The sequence below is a fragment of the Onychostruthus taczanowskii genome, unplaced genomic scaffold (assembly GCF_017590055.1).
Source record: "Onychostruthus taczanowskii isolate IOZ18803 unplaced genomic scaffold, ASM1759005v1 scaffold87, whole genome shotgun sequence".
Classification (NCBI taxonomy): domain Eukaryota; kingdom Metazoa; phylum Chordata; class Aves; order Passeriformes; family Passeridae; genus Onychostruthus; species Onychostruthus taczanowskii.
In genome coordinates this window covers 2703612-2725753 of record NW_024506662.1, presented here as the reverse complement: position 1 = coordinate 2725753, position 22142 = coordinate 2703612, and the positions used below count along the sequence as shown (strand labels likewise).

The window sequence follows — 22142 nt, the reverse complement described above, 5'->3', positions numbered from 1 at the left end:
GGATTTCAGCAGATGTTATTTTTCTTTTCAGTTGTCACCTACTGCTGTCAAACCATACAATTTTTTGCTGCTTCTGATTAAGCTATCTCTTACTTGAAGTTGCCAGACAAGTCTGTTCATCACTATGTTGAGGAAACTTTAAAACGTTCTCTTTCTGCCCCATTTTTCTTAATTCTTTTGGGTGCATGAGCTTGGTTTTTCATGCAGTACACTGTAGGAAGAGCAATCTAATGTACAGCAGTGCCTTGAGTTCTTCATAGCCAAATATACTGCAAGGTAGTGTGTAAAGCTTCTGCAGGAGGTAATCCATTCTGCCTGAAAATACACATGAACTTAAACTCAAAGAATAAGAAAAATATTTTCTGATCAAAATGTTGTGATTGCCTTTGGAAGTGGAAGTTCTCTGTGGTAGGAGAGGATTTCTGGAGGCTCTGGCATGTGACAGGGAAGAGTTGTACTCAGGTTCACTTGTTTGCATCTTGAGTGAAAATCAGTCTTTGCTAGTCTGTGATTGTGGAAGAGCAGACTCCTGTAGATAGTGTGTTAGGAAGAGAAATTTTTACTATAGTGTGTGCCATTACATACTCTGATCCCTGTGTGCAAATATAATCATTGGGCAGCTGTCAAATTGACAAAAAAGGTAGTATTTATTTAGCTGCTTTATCACTCTTGGTTTTGGTCCATCTGGGGTAAAGCTTCTTTATAAAGGAGACTGAAGGCTGAAGTTACTCATGGATAATTTATCTTTAGTCTAAACCTCTGCCACAGAAATGTTGCAATCTCCATTTTGATGTAAACACTTCTGCTTAAAAGATTAGCCTTGGTCAGTGCTACCATAGGAGTTGCAGCTGAGTTACAGATTGTGTTAAATATAAGAAAAATCGCTGATGTTGCTGCCCTCTTGTCAGAAGGATCATATATGAAACCTGCTTATATTGTGTTTTTAAGAGAAGTCAATTTGTCTGCTAAACCAGCATCAAACTCCACGGCAGCTGAACCGCAAAGAAACCGTGGTTCTTTCTCAGGAAGTTCTTTGTGGTGAATCATCCCATGGACAGTGAGAATGTAACTTTCCCCGTCCTCTTCTGGGGACAGTCTGTGGGATTGGTTAGTTCTTCTCTTCTAGGAACAGTGTTACTTTCTAATTCCTTATCTGAGGAAGATAGCACGATTCTATTAATTGTTAAAATCTTCAGTAAGGGGAAAAATGAGCTTTTTCAGTGCAGATGTCTGGGTTTTTATATTCTTAAAGTAGGATTTAATAAATATTTGGAAGGATATGTGTCTTGCTGGTTTAGTAAAGACAAGTTCTACACAGACATTTGTCTAAGAAAATAAGTTCTATATGAAATTGCTAATTTTTCTGTAAAACAACAAGTAAATATCTAAAGAAAATTGAAAAAAGGACCACTAAATTTTACTGCTACTTAAACCACAAAAAAACTATTAATATGAAATTGCACAATACTTGTATTTATTGAGACAGATTAAGAAATCTGAAAGAATGTATTTTCTTTCCAGCAAACTATAAATGAGACCAAGGTTGCTCTAGGTTACTGGGAGGGGTAATTTTTGTCTCCTGAATCAACATAATTCTGAAATTCTGTAGACTACAAAGTTAGTGCAAGTTTTCTTTGGCACAGTCTCAGACTTGTTCTTATTTTGATTTTACGCTACTCAATTTCTTCAATTTGCATAGTCAAGAAATATTTCCCTTTTTGTTTTTACAAGTTTAATGCAGACAAAAAGTAGTTTAAACTAGTTATTGCTTATAACTAAGAGTTCATTGTTCCTAGTTTTTGTTTTTCCCCTTACCCTTTTTTCTGCCTTCTGAAAAGGCTTCCTTTTTGTTAAATTATTCACATGCCTCTTCCCTGTGCATGCATGCATTTACTTATTTACAATTATATGTAAGAGTGCTGTCTTTAGAAAACACAGATGTTTTGCTTGGGGGAGGAGCAGGATTATCATGGTAAAATTAATAATGTGGGCTTGAAGCAATTCATTGTGCTGGCTCTGAGCAGCAGGGTTTGAAAAACCTAACTCAAAACAAAAAGACTTTAAACTTGGGAGCTGAAAAATGCTGCCAGGAAAGGTGAAGCAACTGGACAACAGCTCTTAGTGGTGTCCCTCGGCAGTGTAAAAGTGCAGCTTAGTGAATCTAATACCAAAATTTTCAGTTAATTCTGTTACAGCTTCGAAAAAAAAATCAGTGCATGCTTATGCTAGCAAATATTAGGTTGTTATGTTGTTGATATTTTGAAGATGATGAATTTTGTCTCTTGAGAATAAGCTAGTTACTCCTGATTTTTGTCATACAGTTACAAACAGTAACATTCTTTCTTGTCTGCTTGTTCTTACTGGACAGGAAAACCAATGCTGAATCTTCTTTTCTAATTTTATTGTTTTTCTTTTTCTTTCAACTTTAACATCTTTTTTTTTTTTTTTCTGTATAAGGCTATTGCTTTTTAAGCAAAGGGAAAGTGCAGACAAATATCATAGAGACAAATAGCCAAGCTTGGGGCAGAAGGTGTCTGACAGCATGCCAAACTAGACTGCTGTTTGTGGGAAATATGGAAAATGGTTGGAAGACGAGGAAAAAAACTTCATATCTGGCTAAACCCAAGATGTTTACATCAGCACATACCAATTTTTTTTTTTTTTTTTTTTTTTTTTTTTTTGGCTGCTCATGGGGAAATAAAGTTTTAAAAAACCCCAACCTTTAAAAAGTCTAATTTAAAGAAGTTGCAGTAGCAAGACACTTCAGGATCACTAGGACAGGAATGATTACTCTTTCTTCAGTCTTGACAGCTTCACTAGGGAAGGGAAAAGATGAAAACAAAACTCTGTCTGTATTTGTGCCTTTGTGTAGGTAGTAAATGCTCTGTGTATATGTAAACACTGCCTAGATTTGTAATCATGATTCAGATATTTTTTTAATTACAGTTAGAAACTACATCAGTCTGCTCAATGCTGAAGTGTCAGGTTTTGCTTTCACAGTCTTGGAATAAGCATTTTAGAATTTACTTTTATAAAACACTGAGACACCCCCAAAAACATGCTGTGATTGCAGAAAGATGATGATGATGTCTGTGATCTTTTGTGTGTGGTGGTTATTGATATGGAATAACATTAATGGCTTTCGCAGACTGATTGTAAACACAGCTGGTAAACACGAGTCTAATTTTGTTCCTTAGTCACTCTTCAATGCTGTTACACATTTGCAGAAGGTACCAAGCCCTTGTTCATGCCACAGAGGGCCTGTGTTCCAGATCTTCACTAAAGGCAGCGCTGTAGCTCCTGCAGTTGTGTCCAAGTGACTGCTGAATAGCAGACTGGAAATTTAGGCAGCTGTGCAGTCTTACTGTGTGTCTTTCAATAACCAAGTCCTTTGCAGAATAACACAGCCTTGCACTGAGCATGCCACAGGCAAGAAATGAAATCCTGAAATTGGCCTTGAAATACTTGTATTGTCTTATGCCTCTGGCTGCTTCAACTCCAATGGTTAATGGTGAGGAAAAACTTATTTCCCATGCTGGGCAGCAGGAGCTACTCAGCTTTAGTAGCAGCAGCCTTTTAATTTTTCCCAGCAAGAGTCCCAAAACACTTAATGGTCTTTGGGGCACAACTGTATTGTAGCTTCATACCACAGGCTGCATCGCCAAGGGTGCCCCTGTCATCCAAGTTATGTAGGATACAGTGTGGACACTGATTAGATGCAATGTTGAGGCTTTCTCCTCCTGCCATTTCTCATTAGAAATTGATACAGATAATGGCTTACCAGAGCTTCTAAGATTTAGATAGTATGGCAAAATGATAATCAAGATCAAATCCATACTCTGGGCTATGTACCACTGCAAGAGATTAATCTTTCCCTCAAAAAAAATTGTGATTCTCAGACTTAGGTTACCATGCACAGCAAACATTCTCTATAAATTAAAGTTATTATATTATAGGCTAAAGTAATAATCCATTTTTGTGTTTCAAATCTGAAAGCTCCTTGATGGATTGTAAATGTGAACTTGAACCTCATGTGAGGTAACCTTTAAAAATTTCAGTCCATAAACTAGTTTAAACAAATAAATGTAATACCTTTCTGTCTCATATCCTCTTTTTATCTCTCTGCCACTGCCTCCCCCTGCAACCCCAGAAGGCAGCAGTGTCAAGAGCAGGGCTGATAATGTACATATGGGAAGTGACAGCTGCTTGGTCTGTGAATGTACAGATAGGCAAGAGCTACACTGTGAGATACACATTGGTTTAGACATCAGAGTATTGCAATCCTTCAGCCTGTGCTTTTGCCTGGTTTGTGAAGCTGTTGCAGCTGATGACACATTTGAAGATGGTTCAAAGAGGTTTGCATGGCACTTCCTTCAAGCTGTCTGATCCTGTATTTTCTTTTCTGTTGTCACTGTCTTCACACATTGCTGGTTTACTGATTATGGAAGGGGTGAAAGGAATGTAGGATTCATTCGTATTTTGTCACTGGCCTGCAGGATGAAGATGATGATAATCTGTGTGACAGCATGTTGGTTTGTAACCAGATGCACACAGAAATAAACTTTTATCTGCTTTACTCTTAAGATTCCTTTGGAAGGGAAGAGACAGAACAGAGTAGTTGGAGAATGGTTGTTAAAATGTAGTGATTGTTGAACTTATCTGTAATTGGGATGATAATGCTGGTCTAGTTCTGATCAGCAGCTTTGAGTTTGTGGCATGTTCATGCCCATTTTGGTTAAGACACTGAGCTTTCCATACCCAGGGAAGCCTGAACTGTGAAAAGAAGTTTGTGTAAACTTCTTCCCTCCCTCTTTCCTAAAAATATTCTATGTTAGCTTATATTATAGCTAAACAAAACTAATATTCTCAGAAAAGGATGGTGTCAGTGAACTTCGTTAATTTATTATTACAGAGGCCTATGTCATCTAATGTTTCAGAAGTTATGAGAAGAGGACGAGCAGCTGTGCTGGCTTGTTTTAAGTTTTACTTCTCTAGGAATTGTGCATTTTACTGTTTCCCTGTTACTTACAACAGATATCATAAAGAGCTCATTGAACTCCAGGTGGAAAAATGTGAAGTCATACTATCTTTGAAGAAAATCTAGTGCATTATTTGAAACGAGAGTGGAAGTTGCTTTATGGCAAATCTACAGTTTTATTTGTTTTTAAAACCAAACCACATTGTTTATCTTGATTTAGAGGCTGCTGTGCTGTTACCTTTTTGTTGAGGACTCTAAAGTTTAAATTACTGTGTAGCACTTAAGTCCAGGAATATAAAGCATAGAGCCAGAGAGCTTCAAGTCAGTATGATACAGCAAGAAGTGTGATGCTAAGAAATGCCAGTTTTCATTGCCAGTCACCTAGAAAAAAAATTATACATAGGGAAAGTGTGATACATAAGGAAAGCTTGCAATAAACTTGGTATTTTCCTGTACTATTGAGGTGTTCCTGTCTTGATGGTGCGGTATTGTGTGCATAGTAAAAATGTGTCCAGAACACTTAAAAAAACCTCCAAAAGGGCAAGGTTACATAAAAATGAAAACAATATGTATTTTCTTGTAGTAACTTGTTTGTCTTTCATTTCTCTTTTCCAGGTTGCAGTAGTAAAACTGAAAAATGCAGATAAAGTTTTTGCCATGAAGATACTTAATAAGTGGGAGATGCTGAAGAGAGCTGAAGTAAGATTGCAGTAGTCTTTTCCATGATTGTGTCCCCTCTTACTTTGCTGAATTGTCATTTCTCTGTGCACAAGTCTCCATGTTTATCAGAGGGATGGAGGAAATGCTTCACTATTTACTGGCAGTATAAAAATTAATATTAGATAAACTCAAAACAATTCATCAGAAGGGTTTAAATGTCCCGGAATCTTGACTTCTGTGGGGCTGAATGTTCTTGACATTAGGCCTTTTCTGTAATTGTCCAGAAATTATCAACTGCCCAAGTGATCTTTTAATGCATTTGTTCCAGTTGGGAATGTAGTCTTTGGCAAGTATTTTCCATGGTGGAAGGTAGTTACTGAGCTATAAGAAGGTAATTCCTGAGCTATAGCTCATCAAGCCTATTAGTTTCTCAGTAGTTAGAACTTAGTAAAGGCCCAATGAGTGGACTGAAAAATCAGAAAGATAAAAGTTTCAAATTAATTAGAGTGCATGCTTTCTAAAAATGTCCATCTGCAAAAATATGTGATAAAAAGTTCCTCATTATAGCTGGAGTCCATTTTGTGTCTGAAAAAGGTGGAACAGCTCCTTCACCAGCCTTGCTTTTGCTTTTTCTTCTACTTTCTTTATACAACTCTGCTCTTCACAAGTCCTTGGTATATTTCCCCTGGATTCCTTTGAAAGGAAGCTTATAAGGTGCCGCCTGCACCTGAATACTTTTGTATTAATTTTAGATGGAACATGTATCTAACTCGCTAATTTGCTTTGAAATTCTTCATCTGTGCATACTAAAAATACACTCATAAATATATGGTTTTTATTTGAGACCTCAACTTTGCTGCTCTCAAGCTGCCTTGCTGTTCAGCTGCTTCCAAGTTTATTCTGATTTCCGCATTTATGTTTTAATTACATCTTGGTAGGAAGTGAGATCAATGGGAAACCATCACACTCTTAAAAAAAATGTATTCAGACAAATTAAAGCCAATTTGTGATGTGTGCACATCCTGTCTCTTTTAATGAAAATGTTATCACATCAAGAAATATAAATGGTTTGCAGATTGTGGTTAGATGTGCACAATGTGTTTCCTTTTTATCCAGAAATTATTCAGATACTGAGCAGTTTGGCATTAGTCTTGATACAAAGAGGCATTTCTCTCCAAGACAAATGTCATTACTGTAAGTTTTATTATTTCACTGAAAAAGAAAAGACCAGGAATAAAGCTCCACTCTGTTTTTAAATGTACCCTTTTAAAGTGAGTCTGAAAACTGTTTCTTTTCATTAGCATACAGTTATAAATAGGTTTCAAAAATTTTTCTCTATGCAAGGTATTAAAAATACTCTTCCCATGGGTCCAGCTGAATTTCTGAAAGTCTGAACCATTAGCCTAAAAAGAACTACAGCAATGTTTTTCCATGTATTTGCAACCCATGGGTATATAGTGGAAAGAGAACCATCTGGAGTGAAAATGCATCATAAAGCATGACCTTTAGCAACTGTAACCTGTCAATTTTAAACATTCATGAATGCTGTTCTTACTGCTGATGGGGAAAATGACCCATTTTGGCTCTGTTAGCCGTGTGCTGCACTAACACTGAGATACACAGGAAAATCATGCAGGCCAAAACCACAAGCATATAGATAGATCTATATGTTCATATATATATATATATTCTGTATGTTAATGAACATACGTGTCAACAGTGTGGGAACTGGGAGTCATTTGTAAAAGCAGAAAGGGAGTATGTACTCAAAAGAGGCTTGAGAATGCCAGAGTAAGGTTGAGGACTGCAAGCTCTGAGTGCAAAAACTTTGTTACTGTAAAATTACCCAGGTATCAACGTCTTTTTTATATAATAGCAGAGGATAAATTTTCCATATACTTGCCACTGTTGAGAAGGGATGTAGAACTGGGAATGTTACTGATACAAGGAGTACCTGGAAGTGTGTGACATCTTGCTGTTCCACTCCCAGACCTGTTACCCTGAGCGTTGACAGTCACTTAGAGTTACACATGTGCCATGCCGGTGCCAGATGAGGCTCAGGAGAGACCAGGACAAATATCAGGCAGCATGGAAGCAGTCAGCATCCCCAGGAGGTGCTGACTCTGAGCTGTGAGGACATGAGCACCCAACAACAGAGCAGGTCAGATTCTTTGCTGCTTGAAGTCCATGATAACAGGAGAGATACGACCACGGCACTGAGTTGGCTTTGCTGTGACACAGTTGGATCAGATGACCTCTGGAGGTCTCTGCCAACAGTTCAAGGAGACTGCCTAGTGAAGATGAAGTGTAATGCTGGAATAATGGAAGGCACAAAAAAAGGCTTCATTTTAAAAAAGCCTGGTTGAGCCATGTTACAGTAATTAAAAGAACCACTGCTACTGTCTCTTGTTGTTGTTGGATTTTTTTTTATCACTTCTTCTCTGGCTGTTGCTGTCTCAGCTGTGATCTACTGTTGGTAGTAGCTTGCTTCAGCTCTAGGCATGCTGCCCAGAGGTGGGTGTCTGGAGTGCTCAAGGAATGCACAGTCTTTTGTCAAATCATGGCAAAAACAAGTGGAATTATATAAACTCTCTAGTAACTAATCCTATTAATTGTGTCATAACAAGTAGAGAAACTACCTGTTATTCATCCTGGTGAAAACAAGAGTTCCTAGTTATTTCTCTCTGAAATATGTCACGAGTTTACAAACAAGGAAGGAAAAAAATCAAGCTGAGGCATCAAATAGCTTTTCTTCCTTCTGAAGATGATCCATGCTCATTCTCCTACCCCAAGTCTATTTTCATTCAATAACCTTTGAAGGCATTTGCTTGAAGTAAGTCTTGCTATTTTCTCAAATTTCACTGATTTATCTCTTGCATTGTGCAATGATTAAAGGATTAATTTTTCCTGGTATGCATAGTTATTACTCACTGTATTAATCAAAAAAAGGATTTGTGATGGTTTGTTTGGAGGAAGGAGTTACTTGCTGCTCTGTTTTGCTGCATGTATTCTTGTGCATATCTCAATCTCAAATGATATACTTTTCATTCTTCACTTTCCAAATCTCACAGCCAGCAAAAGCCATGCCAGAAGTCTGCTATTTTCCTATTGGATTTGGAAATCAAACTGAAAAATAAAAAGCAAAGGCTTGAATTTCCTTTAAACTTAGCTGTCTCAAAGATGGAAGAGACAGAGCAGGGTTCAAAATGATGAAACATCTTTGTGAAGAGCAGAGTGTGCTGGCATAAAATATGGTCTGTGTTTTTCTCAAACTCTCCATCTGCCTTCTAAACAGAACCTGTGCAATATTATTCTTTCCTTTACACTATTGTTTAGATCTCTTTTTTCTGAACAAAACTGTGCTTTGGCTTTGTTATTTGGTACTTTTTGTTTTCTTGTGATATTCTCTTCAGAACTCACTCCCTTCAAAATGTTTATGGGATTTCTTTGCTATAGTTTCTTTTTTGGCTTTTCATCTCTTTGGTCATTTTTGTCTCTTATGCTGCAAAATTGTTTCTGCTGAGGTATTTTTTTCACTACTCAGGGCAAGTTGCAAGACCTTCATTGGATTAAATGCCTTGCTGCTTTGCACTTAGTCATTTTCTTCACATTTTATCTTCTTTTGTGTTGTACAAACCTGTGTTCCACAATTAAAACATTCACTGGCAGTTCTTGTTCCTCCTCTGTTCTACTTGATATGAAGGCACCTCCTGCCTCCTGTTTTTCTTTCCAGTGTATTGAGGGGAAACCTCTTGGGATGTCTGATCAACAGCTTACACCTGACAAGAGCAATATTTGCTTCTCCCTGATTTTCCTGAGCAGGGGGTGCGGAGAAAGTGGTTAATGATTATCAAGTGATGACTACATGGAGTTACTGGCAGCTACTTTCAAATGAAAAGAGCTGTATGTGAGAACTCAAGTGTAAAACTAGGCGAACGCCATGACGAGATAAAAACAACACCACAAGACTCCAGATTCCAGCTCTCCGACTTCTAGTGCGGTTACAATTATCTAATGCCATTATTGATTGTTTTTCTTAATCATACATTGCTATTCTGTCATTATTGATACATCAAGATTTTGACATTTTAGATGATGGGAAGCAGCAGCTAATTTATCCCTTTGCCTCACTTAATAGTACAGAGAAGTAGAACTGCTTAAATTTGAAGAAGGTGGTCTATTCTCATACCTATTTTATTTTACATTTTGTCATATTGGGATAGTGTAATAAATGACTTTTTAACTGAGAGGCAGTTTTGATTTTTTTCCCCCGAAATATAATGTCAAAACACAGTCAACTTCCTAACTGTTTTTCTTTATATATTTTACCTAAAGGCTATAATTATTTTTCTCCCCTTCAGACAGCCTGTTTTCGAGAAGAGAGAGATGTGTTAGTGAATGGAGATAACCAGTGGATCACAACATTACATTATGCATTCCAGGATGAAAACTATTTAGTGAGTATTGCTTTTATATATATATATGCATATCTGTGTGGAAATGCAGTCTTGGTTGTGGTTTGAGACAAAAAAGTAGTTTATTTGTTAATTTTGTGTTCTGGACCATACAGACCATGTGAGGATCTGTGATTTTTCCATAAAATTCTGAAGGGTGGAGATTGGTCAGAAACTTTGAAAGTTTTGCTATAAATACCTCAGGAAGGCAGGTTTGTTTTCTAAACCACTTTGCATTTGTTGATAAACCTTGGTCTAGCTGCATATTCTTTCTTATAATTTGCCATTCCAGTTGAATTGGATTCATAAAATTAAAAGTGCGCTTACTAACATAGGTTTACTATTTTAATTTTTCATGATTAACCATGCTGATTACTGTTTTACAGAGAGAAATTGGGAGTAGACCTGTTTTGAAAGAACTTAGTATTCTGAGGACTTAAACTCAGTAAGCTGTCACAAAACAATAAAGCAACAAGAATGCCACTAAATGCTCATAAATAAGAGTTGGAAGCTGTAGTTGTAGATTAACATGTCTCTTTTATGTTATTTAATTTTTGAGTATTTTGAATGCCTTGCAAAAAGAAACTAATATGTGGAAAAGTGGCCAATTTTCTGTAAAATCTTTCCCACTTAAAAGCTGTTTTGATTGTGATACAGTTTTGATAATATTTATACCTGAAAAAGTAAACAACTTCGCATTGATGGCTTTTGATTATTTGGGTTTTATTGCCCTGTGCTTTGGATTCTCTGTCATTAGCAATTCTAATTTTTTTTATTTTTAAATCTACTGTACAGCCACAATAGCTTTTTCCTCCCAGTCTGTCCAATACAAAAAGTGCTGTACAGGGAACTCTTGCAGACCTGCAGTGTTTTTTTGCCATTATATTGCACTTTCTTCTGTCAATTCAGATGCCTGGGGATCCATGGATTTTGGTAGATTTTTATAGAAATGGGGCTCTGCATTTGTAAGTCTAACTGTTGGCCTAAATACCTCCCAGCCAGCTTCCTTCTTTGTTAATGTGGACAGTAAAAATAATCTCATGTATTGTGTAATTCTGATCTTATCATTAAGAGCATTTCAAGGAAAATAGTATATATTCCAGAACAGTCTGCTAGAATTTGCTTTATTCTTGCCAGTTTCCTTGTTTTCATTAAGCACAGAGCAGGTTCTGTTCTTCATCTTGATAGTCTGCTGACAGGAGCTAGTTCTGCACCTTGCTGGGCAAAATGTAAGAGATACTGAGAGTTTGTATCATCACTAGTTCTCCATATACTTTTTATTAAAATCAAGTGTAACACAAGTGGCTTTAAAAAAAAAAAATCTGTGTAGATTGAGCAGTAGATGTGGTTGTGCAGTGACTGTTGCTTGCCTTGAGATGGACCTCAACAAACTAGAGAGAATGAAATCTCCTGAATTTCAGCAAAGGGAAAGGCATCTAGGGTGTATAATAAGAGAAACCAAGTACATGCTGCGGCCCAGGTGATTGGAAAGCAGCTTTACTTGAGGTCCTGGTGGATAACAAGCTTAGCCATGAGGCAGCAATGCACTCTCCCAGTAAAATAGGCCAGGAGTATTCTGGGCTCAAGGAAAAGTGTTGCCAGCAGGTCAGGGGAGGTCCTTCCTCCCTGCTCAGCCCTGCCCTGGCCGCCCCTGAAGTGCTTTGTGCAGGTCTGAGAGATGGAACTACAGGAGCAAGTCTGTTGTGAGGCCAGAAGGATGACTGAGACACACTGGGGCATCCTTCCTGTGAGGAGAGCTGGGATTCCTCAGCCCAAATAAGTGGAGGATGGAGAGGGGGTTATCATCAACGTGTGTAAACACCAGAAGGAGGGAATGGAGACAAGGGAGCCGGATTCCTCCCAGTGGTGCCTGGTGAAAGGACAGGAGCCAGTGGATACAACCTGAAATCCATGGAGTTTCATCAGAACACAAGAAAACCCTTCTTTATTGGGAGATACTCAAACCCCAGCTGGAGACAGTCATCATCAGCCTTTCCTAGCTGACCCTGCTTGAGCAGATGAGGTCTGGAGAGGTCCCTTCCATTCCAAATGAATCTGTGATTTGGGATTAAATGCCTGTGTTAAGCTTCCACTAGCTACTAGAATTTAGAGTTCTTAAATCTATGCTTTTTCTTTCTCTTGGAAAGATGGTGCTGTTATGCACTAGTGTTTTGAGAAGTATTTGGGACTTGGATAGATCTGGATGATTGTGTACATTTAGAAAGTATTTCTATTATTATAAAGTAGCTATTATTATTTAGAAAGTATTTTAAGGCTTAAAAACCCCCTATTTTTTATATGAACATGGATATTTGACATAGGATATTTGACAGAACTTTTTAATGTGAAATTTCATTTTTAGATTTAACTGTAATTCCTGCACATGTATTTAACTTCATTTGCACAGCTTAATACCCTGAGTTACAGTTTAAGTGTTGGCTTATTCAAGGTGTTGAAGGTTTCTGTGTCGTTAGGCTATTATGTTGCTCTTGCAAACTTAGAAGGAGGTGCAGAATCCTGTGTTTTAAGAGCCAAAATTCCATTATTTTGCTATATCCAGTAGCTGAGTTGCAGAGCTTTTCAAAGTGCTGAAGAATGACTGCAGAGATCCCGCATCACTTAGGAGAATCTGAAGAGGTTTTTTTCAATATACATTCAAAGCAATAAGTTCAGCTCTTGGAGGTGCCTGTGCAATGCATCACTTAGTAATCAGTATCTGAAGTTCCAAAGGCTTAATGCATTTTCTAAAACTGTAAAACACAAGAGACTTCTACAATCAATCTTGTTCCTGAAGGAGTGTAGGAGCACCACTGAATAGAAGATACTTATCTTCCGTAAGGATTGTGAACATAATTTAAGAAGTTCATTTTTCCTGTCACAAAGCAACAAATGAAAATTTGACTATCAACACATTTAAAATCTTGTGGAAATGGCTTTTGTGCTTTCTTATGCACTTGGAATCAGTGAGGATGCCCATGTTATTCTCTATCAAGCTGTTAAAATCTTTGTTCATCACCTTTATTGTTATGGAAAATATGAGGGAAAAGAAACAGGGAAAAGTAACAGCCTGCCCCTCATCTTCCCTAGAGTTGGCATAATTTTGCTGATTTTTTCTCCATATTTTAGTGTCTTTTTCTAAAAATGGGAAAGGCAAACATGTTAGAGCAACTAATATAAATAGTCCCTTTAGGCTGTATTTTCAGAATTTTAAAGAAACAAATTGGGCTATACATTATCACATTTTCAATATTTTTTATTATTTATGGTCTTCTTAAGAGTCACTGCTTCAAATGCAGATAGACTGCCTTCCTGGAAACAGCTCTAAGCAAAAACTTTCAGAGAGTCTAATGGCAATTTATTCTCAGGGGTATGATTTGATTCTTGGGGCTGTCCTGTGAAGGGCCAAGAGCTGGACTTTGGTGATCCTTATGGGTCCCTTCCAGCTGAGGATATTCTGTGATTCTAGTTAACCTGTCCACAGTAATGTTTTAAAAGAATATTAGCAGTGTGTGTTAAATTAGAATGTTAATAATTAGTTTTTAGCTATAATTAGTTTTGATTTTTTTTCTTTCCCCCATTTGACCTTTCAGCTTTCATAATTAAAAACAAACTAAACTAAGCTAAAATATATAAATCCTGAATTTCACACTTAAGTTTGACTTTTTCCAGTAATTTTAATTATGTTGCTAAAAGAAGTGGCATTTTATTCTGTAAATACAATAAAATGCAGAAAGGCTCTGATTTCTTTACAGTCTTTGCATCCACTTTTATGGCTGGCAAGTTTTATGTTTCATTAATATATAAGAAATCAATATTTTCTCCATCCTTTCAATTAGAGAAGGTGACATGTTGTATTTTATGTTGCCAGGTCCTGTATCATGTGTAATGTCAACAGTTTCTGGAATTACGCTGTGGGTCACTGGAAGTCTCTCAGACTTTGCTTTAATCTAAATAGTCTTTAGATTAGAAATGCCTCTCTAAATAATCTAAAAACTTGACTCTCCAAAGTAATTCATTTAATGGGAAAAGAAGGTGGTAGGAAGAAAGGGAAGGGAAAACCTTGGAAATTAGGGCAACGTAAATGAGATTACAAATTTACACACTTGTTTCATTTTTATAGGTCTGTACTTTAAACCTTTACTCCTTTAGCTTTCTAACAAAGGGCATTGTTTACATAATTGAATCCAGAGGATCTAAATATTTCATGTTTGGTGATGGGACTGTGGATGAAGTTGATACTATTTTGTCATGAGTCTTACTATATTTGGAGAGGTATAAATATGAAAATTATTCAAGTAGGTGAAATGCTAGACTGCAGCTGAACTGACTACGGTTTTCAGAGCACCTAAGCATCTCTCTTAGTTTTTTAATGTCCATAATAATTTTTGCAGTGAATTAGTTTTTATGCTTCAATGAATATTTAGTCTTTTATTCACTCAATAAATTGTAATTTTTTCTCCCCTCACTCTGTTCTCTTACTGTTCCCACTCCATAGTACCTGGTTATGGATTACTATGTTGGAGGAGACCTGCTTACATTGCTCAGCAAGTTTGAGGACAGACTCCCTGAAGATATGGCTCGTTTTTATTTGGCTGAAATGGTGATAGCCATCGATTCAGTTCATCAGTTGCATTATGTCCACAGGTAAGTAATTAGAGCTCCAAATTCCTGTTGGAGTTATGGAGAGTTACTTGATGGAGTGAAACGAGTTCCTGTTAGGAGATTTTAAGTGGGTAACAAGTGCTTGCTGTGCTAGTGAGCATGACAGAACAATCTTCTATATGTTGTGGTTATTGGAGCTGTTGATAAACTTGTACATATGGTTGGACACCTGAATGAATCTCATGAACCTTGCACACTGGTGTGTTTGAGTTAATGATTCATAATTTATAAAGCAAAACTGGAAACCTGTTTGTGAAATGTGATCAACTTTGAATAGGTTTATTGAAAGGTCAAATTTTGTTTCTTCATTAATCTGTTTGATTTATACTGAAGCTGAAAACACACCACTGTCTGCTTTGAATTTTTTTTCTTTTTGAACTTCAGGGCATTTAAAGCATTTTCTTTTGGACTTAAGGGTATTGTCTTTAAAATAAAGTGAGGACAGCTAAATGAATAGAAGGACTTCAGTTGTGGTGCTTACCTTTACCTTGGTGTGTGTGTGAATATATATATATATAAATATATACTTTGTTCACAGGAAAATATTAAGTAATTTGTTTCGAGCTTTTTTGGAGACCATGATTGATTTTTCCACAAAACTAGCATCATCTTTTCTGTGATCATTCTCTGCTGAACTCAGTGGTAATTCTTGTGTGCAGAGGTAAAGGTTATCTTACAAGAGGCAGAATCTTCAAATGCACTCAACAGATGCACTTGACTCTGACAGAAGACAGGAGGAAAACTCCCAGTTCTTTAAGCTGAATCATTAAGTTGGCAGAATAAGCTCGTTTGATACATCCATCTATTGCACTTAATTAGAGTCTGTGCTAACCATGCCTTCTTTTACTGTTCCCACTTGGCTGCTTCACTGCAAAAAAGGTGTGGGGGTGAAAGTGGGGGTGGTTTTAGGGTGGTTTCTTTTCCAAAAGGTGTATTGTGGTTGGTTTTGGTGTGTTACTGGGCTGTGTTTTATTTCGTTTGGAATTCTGGCTTCCCATGAGAGAGCTGTAGGTGAGGTGATGCTAAACTGCAGATCACCCTTCTGGATTAGTGTGAAGTCTGCTAGTTTTGTTGAAGAAATGTGTCTACCAGCTAAAGACAGCTTTGTGTGATAATGTCTCATGGAGTGCTTCCCTTGAGTACTGCAGATTTGAACTGTGTGATTTCTGCCTTGCTTTTGTTTTTTGCTTAGGACCTGATGCGAAAGGTTTCTGCATTCCATTCAATTTCTGTCTAATTCTTAAAATGTGTTTGTGGGTAAATTGGTGAGACACTATTTACTCTTGCAAAGTCTTTTACCCAGTAAATCTGCATATGGAGTAGTAATTCATTGCAGAAGAACAGATTCCTCCTACCTTTTCCTCCGAATTGATCAAAATCTTTGTAATTGAGTACTGTTAGTTTGTAATGTGCAACAGGTGTGATGTTTCCATCCTCAAACAGTAGAGGAAATGTTGAAATAGGTGCTGGTGTGAATTTTGGGATGAAAATATTAGCATTGCAGTTGAAAACAACACGCTAATTATTATGCTTGCATATTTAGTCATATAAATTTTTAACAAAAAGAAAAAGAGCCCCTATGCCTTCTCAGTCCTTTCTTTGTTGTTTGATTTGTGGCTTTGCCAGTGATCTTCACATTCAGAAAGTTCTAAATGCCACTTTGGCATTTTATCATTAGTATTGCTGTAATACAATTCCTGTTTATAAAGGCATGTTTGGCAAGATCAAAAATGTAACGAGCACTTGAGTATATGTTAAATGATCAGCCTTTGAAATGAGACCTGTTTCACTGTTAGTTTTATTAAGATGTTTTCAGCTGCTAAAGCAAAAGAAAGGAAAAGAAAACACATCATCTGAATGCCACTAATGCTCTTTTCCTGAAGGCTTAACCATGGTGGCCACATCCTTTTTTGGGAGTGCCTTGCACACAGCAAAGGATGTAGGAGAAGGAGGAAACAGTGCTAAAAGCTGGATTAATGTAGCAGCTGCAGTAGTGGTTTTTCAGCTGAATGGCCAGTGTGCATCAGGATTTGATCTGGGTTGTTGCTGCTGGACTAGAAAATGTGCTTTAGGCATGTTTTGGTCAAGGTTCTGTTCACACAGTAAGATAGCAGATCGCTTTGTTTTGTTTCCTTTTAGTGTCCCAGTTCTTTCAGGATAGATTTTCACATTAACCATTCATAGTGGTATACTTCAATGATAATGTTCTGGTTTTCTGTGGATGTTTTTGTACTTTTTAAAAATGAAATTTCTGTTTTTCTTCTAAGTATGTCACTCCTCTTGTGCTTTTTTAGCATCAGTCTCTTTTTAGTTGTCAATTAGCTTTGTTTGGGAGTGATGCTGATTGCAGTGCCTATTTGTGTGCTAACCACTCTCATGTCTGAAAGTGCAAGACACTTTCCTTTCCTAAAGTACATTGGCCAAGATTCTAAAATGTCAAGTATAAACAACCTCAGGATTACTTAAATTACCATATTTCAGGTTTTCAGTTCCAAATTTGAATGCTGTTTCTGCACTAGCATTGTGGGATTGCAGGATGAATTTATAGTGGGAAGGAGATCAAAATCTAGGTATGAATGAAATTTTGCAGATAAATTCCATGGTGTTTTTGAAGCTGTCTCCTGATATCTAATGAAATTAAGAAAAAGAAAAGTTGCTAGCTAAAAATAACATAAATACTACAATTTTTAGGGTATTCTTAATGTTTTCTCAGGTTGTATCCTCTTTTTAGTTTCAACGAATATGTGATCCAATATTTTTGAGATAACATCCATTAGAACATAAATTTTGGATAATTTTTCATTTCTGACTAACTAATTTCTGTGAACATATCTTGTGATGTTTTACCTGATAGCTAAATGATGGCTCAGAATGTAAACAAAAATGGCCTTTTCTTTAGTATCTTAGCTTTTGCCATTGATAAGAATTCACTAGCACTGGCACTAGCAAGTAATGTTGACAGCTTCAAGGCTAGCTTTAGAAAGGAAAATTCATCTAAGTTCAATATATGTGCAGCTGTTCAAAATGAGAAAGTGCATATTTCTATCTCCCACAAATGCACAACTTCATTGGGAAGCTTATACCTAACCCTGGTATCTTCAGCTACAATTTGAATCAGTGAAGTGATGCTTGCTTTTAGGCCAAGGTTATATATTGTCTTGTGTCAATTTTCTGCAAATTGTCTTTTATTTTCATATGTTTTTAACACATTTCTTTCATTTTTCTTTCACACCCCCCCCCCCCCCCCCAAAAAAAAAAAAAGTCTCTACATTCATTAATGTTAATTTTAGTTTCAGGGTTGTGTTGTTACTTAAGTCTTCATGGCATATGTTGAAAGCTTATATTTGCATGCATTATCAAATATCGGGTATGGACTGCAGTAAATTGAGTACTTAAGCTAGTACTTACAGCTTAAACTAGGTAGCTACACTTTCTTTATGCATGTTGTGTTAACTCAAACACATAAAAAATTGTTTTTCTTACAACACCTTTATGATTTTATTGGTGAACCAGGTTTTCTCTCAGTTTTATGTAAAAGTAGAAAATCTTAGTTTTGTCTAAATTCTTCGGAATAAAAAAAAAGACTGGAGAAGGCCTGGCTGCCACGGGAGGAAATTTTTGCTGAGAATTGCAGAAGTTGCCCTCTGGACAGGAGCTCATCCTGGGACACTCAGTGTACCACTGGTGGCTTTGCACACCCCTGCACTGTCTGTGCCACTGCCTTTTGTGCTGTCTTCAGAGGCAGCCTCTTAATAAGGGTGCCTCTAAGTCTATCTCTGTCCTAGATTTAATTTGGGACATTACAGCTTCTTTAATATTACAAAATTGTAAGTGTTTATGTGCTTAAATAATTTTTGTCTTAACTTTCTTCTTTCTTTATTCTGTGCAGGGCTGCACAGTGATTCAGGCCAGAGACAATTTGAAGCTAGGGAGTGTTCAACATTTAGGCTCATGATCCTCCAGACCACTGCAAAAATATTCATTTAAAATAGTTTTCATATATTGGCACACACCCACATTAAACAGTCTACTTTTTCTATTAAATGGTAAAACAATCCTCCTTACTAAGAAAATATTTTGGGAAGATTATGAAACACCTGTGTTAATTGCTATTTTTGTTGGTTAAGTTTATGGGAGGATAGTTAAGACTACAGGGCAAACTCTTTAAGTTACATACATGTCAGTTGTTGTCTTTTGCATGTGAGAAGATAGGCATGCAAAGCATAAACACACCCACTTCCAGAAAGTATGTGTAATTACAGTTAGCTCCATCAGGGTGTTTCTGCATTTCTGGTTGCTGCTGTCTTTTAGTTGGAAGGACTTTAGTATTCTAAACTACCAGGTACCTTTTCTTATTCTTCTCTTTCGATTTTCTCTATCAGCTTCTAAAATTTCGGCAGAGCTCCACTGGAACATTTGAGTTCTTAAAATGTAGAGCAGCAGAATTCTCTGAGGAAGTGACATCCTTTCTGAGAAATACTGAACGTAAGGGAATAAATCCATTAGAGGCATAAAAGAACTGTCTATTCCCTATCAAGCCAGACTCTTTGCTTTCAACAAGAAGGTACTATTTGTCCTCAGTAGAAATCATCTTAGGGACATCCCTGAAATATTTACTGTCAGAAGGCAGCTGAAATCTGGTATCCTTTGTAGGATACATTTCACTTTCAACTATAAGTTTCTGTGCCAGCATATCCATTTTTGACTTGCTGAATAAGTGGTTTTCTGTCTTCTGGGTGTATCCCATCTTTACTGATCATTAATTTGCTTAAGTGGAAAATGTAGGGGTGGAAGGCCCATCTTGGGAGTCAGCTGCGGTGCGCGGTGTGTCTGAGTTGAGTTGGCACAAGGATGAGCCAAGCGCCCTGGCCTTTGGTAAAGTGAGCCCTCATTGTGGCTTTGAAAGAAAGCAACGTCGTATTTTAAGTGTTTACCAAACTTTGCAACAGACATAATGTGGAATACACACATGAAGATGTCCTTACAAAGTGCTGAGAGTGAAGGAAACAGGGCTAGAAAAATAAGGAAAAAATAACATCAGATTATTTTGATAGTTACTGAAAATGTATTGCTTTGACATGTGGCATGGTTTAGTTTTACATGGAAAACTGCAGGACAGCAAGTTATTTTTGTGAGTGTTTGGTAAGCCAGTGCTTCCTTACAAGGTATTTTGTGACAAAGGTAGGAGAGCTCTGTGGGCTGTTTCCTTTCTGCTCCATTTTTCCCCTGAGGAGGGGCTGGATACAAAGGTTATCTGGGCCTTCATTCTGCCCTGTGACCTTGGATGGTCCAAACGCTGGCAGCTGCTCTAAAGTGTGCCCTCGGGGTGGCACCTGACCTGCACTGAGGGCTGGGTGAGGTTAATGCTGTGTGACTACAATTCATTGGTAGGATTTCCAAAGGAGCCTGCCATGACCTAGAAGCATTTTGAAATAAAAGGCCCACAGATGCTTGGAGTGCCAAGAGCTGGTGGATTACACTGGCTGTACATCACGGAGAAGGCAAATGGTTTCTTGGTGTGTCTCATGGGAGTGTTAATTGGAGTGAAAGATGTGTAGTGGATACAGACCTATATGTATATTCTGTGTTATTCGAGCAGAAGGAGTTTAAAAACCCTAAATCCAGCCCCTTAAGTGACAGTAGCCTTGAGTAGTCCTTTCAGCAGAGGTGCCTTTACAAATCTGTCTTTGGACCTTTTTTCTCCCATTGTTCCTCTCTCCCCAAGCTCCAGGCATTCCTTCTTGTCTGCTGAAAGACAGGCTTGTGGCACTGTGCAGGGTACTAAACAGGGATACCAGCTCAAGTGAGAAGTAACTTTACATTTTAACTAACCTGGGTCAATTCTTCAATCTTACAGAGAACAGTAGGAAGTTGCTTTAAGCCATCTTTCCAGTAAAAACATTGTTCATTACATTGTGCCTGCTTCACACCCCTTGGGTGGTACTTGGGATATCTGGAGATGTGATTTTAAAGAAGAGGGGGCATGAGAAACAGTTGTAGTGTCATAAATATATGATACCCTCAGCTTACAGTGAAACCTTCCCCTTTAGTGGTTGACCTCCTAACAAAGGAGAGGTTGTTCATTATTGTCAGCTGAGGAAGGCTGGCAACACAAGGACTGCACCCCTCCTTTCCTTCTGAGTCCCTAGGCCCTTTAGCTGGTAATAGTTCTCCTTTAGTAGAAAGAAAACTCAGGAAAAGGAGGAGTGCGTAGATGAAGAGTTTTTACTTATTTATGTCAATTTGTGCACCTTCTCTGTGTGATTGCTGGAAAGGCAGGTGGATGTGAGCACACTCTCCGGTGGTGTGTAATCCTCTTAGGTAGGAGATAGTTGTGGTTGTCATAAAGCAGAAGTGTTTAGACCCTCCTAAAAGCGAAAATGAAAGAGACAGACAAGAAACAGAGTTTGATTGGAAAGGGTCTTTTTTAACTCTTAAGGGGAAAATTATTAATGCCTGAGGTTTTCTGTAGAAAAACCTGTGGTCTTCCCTTCCAAGTAATAATGTTTAAAGCAACACTCAGAGGATGCTAAATGTGATGGAATTTTCCAAGAGCTTCTGCTGCCTCTGACATGAAGATTGATTTGACTTTGGTGTTCGCAGAAGAAATGTCCACATTAGAACAGTTATAGCTCTGATATGAGATGTGTCTCAATGTTTAATGAAGTCAGAGGTGTCCACAGAATTTAATAACTTCTTTTGAGGACAAAACATTCCCATTTGAAAGCTGTTTTTATGTAAGTTAAGCTTTAACTTTGCACTCATTCTCTTCTGATCATTTCAGACCTGGAAATACTTTTTCCTACTACTTTCTCTGATATCCAAAATCAACATCAAGAAAGTAGGACAAAAACATTTTCCTTATTTCTGAATTTTTTTGTTTCAGTGACTGTGGTTCTGAGGGTGTAATTAGCTGTTTGTTTGGTGGCCAAGATAGAGGTGGTCATTAACTTTCAGTGATTTTTTTTGTAGTTTATTGTGTTCAGAATGATGCAGGCAGAAGTGAAGTAGTTGTGTGATAGTCTTCATGATTCTCAAGTTTTTTGTTGCGTGGAAATGAAACTATCTGTCTCATGTTTTGTCTTCTGCAGACCTTCCATTTCATTATCTCTTTGTGAACAGAGTATTTATTTCATAACTGCCTCATTTCATACGGTGTCCAATTTTTATTTATTAATACCTTGTGTGTTCCTCAAGTTCCTTCTTGAAATGCCTTTTGCTTCCTTTTTAGTATTTGAAATACAATTAAGTTTATATTATGTAATTACATAAGATTAGAAGCTGTACTGAACAAATTCATTATCATTAGCTGACTTTGAATGTCATGTATATTTGTCATTGCATAAATAAGCAATAATAACTTGGCTTTAGAATCAGATATTCCTGCA

General features: G+C 37.3%; 1 protein-coding gene across 9 annotated transcripts in view; it reads left to right on the top strand.

Annotated features, from left to right (window-relative positions):
• CDC42BPA (CDC42 binding protein kinase alpha) overlaps positions 1 to 22142 on the top strand; it is a 183156-nt gene that overhangs the window by 59628 nt on the left and 101386 nt on the right. For all 9 annotated transcript variants that reach the window (XM_041425099.1, XM_041425098.1, XM_041425105.1 and 6 more), the window contains exons 4-6: positions 5594 to 5677; positions 10000 to 10095; positions 14588 to 14736. In XM_041425099.1, coding sequence (XP_041281033.1) covers positions 5594 to 5677; positions 10000 to 10095; positions 14588 to 14736 — 329 coding nt within the window. The remainder of the gene's footprint in view (positions 1 to 5593; positions 5678 to 9999; positions 10096 to 14587; positions 14737 to 22142) is intronic.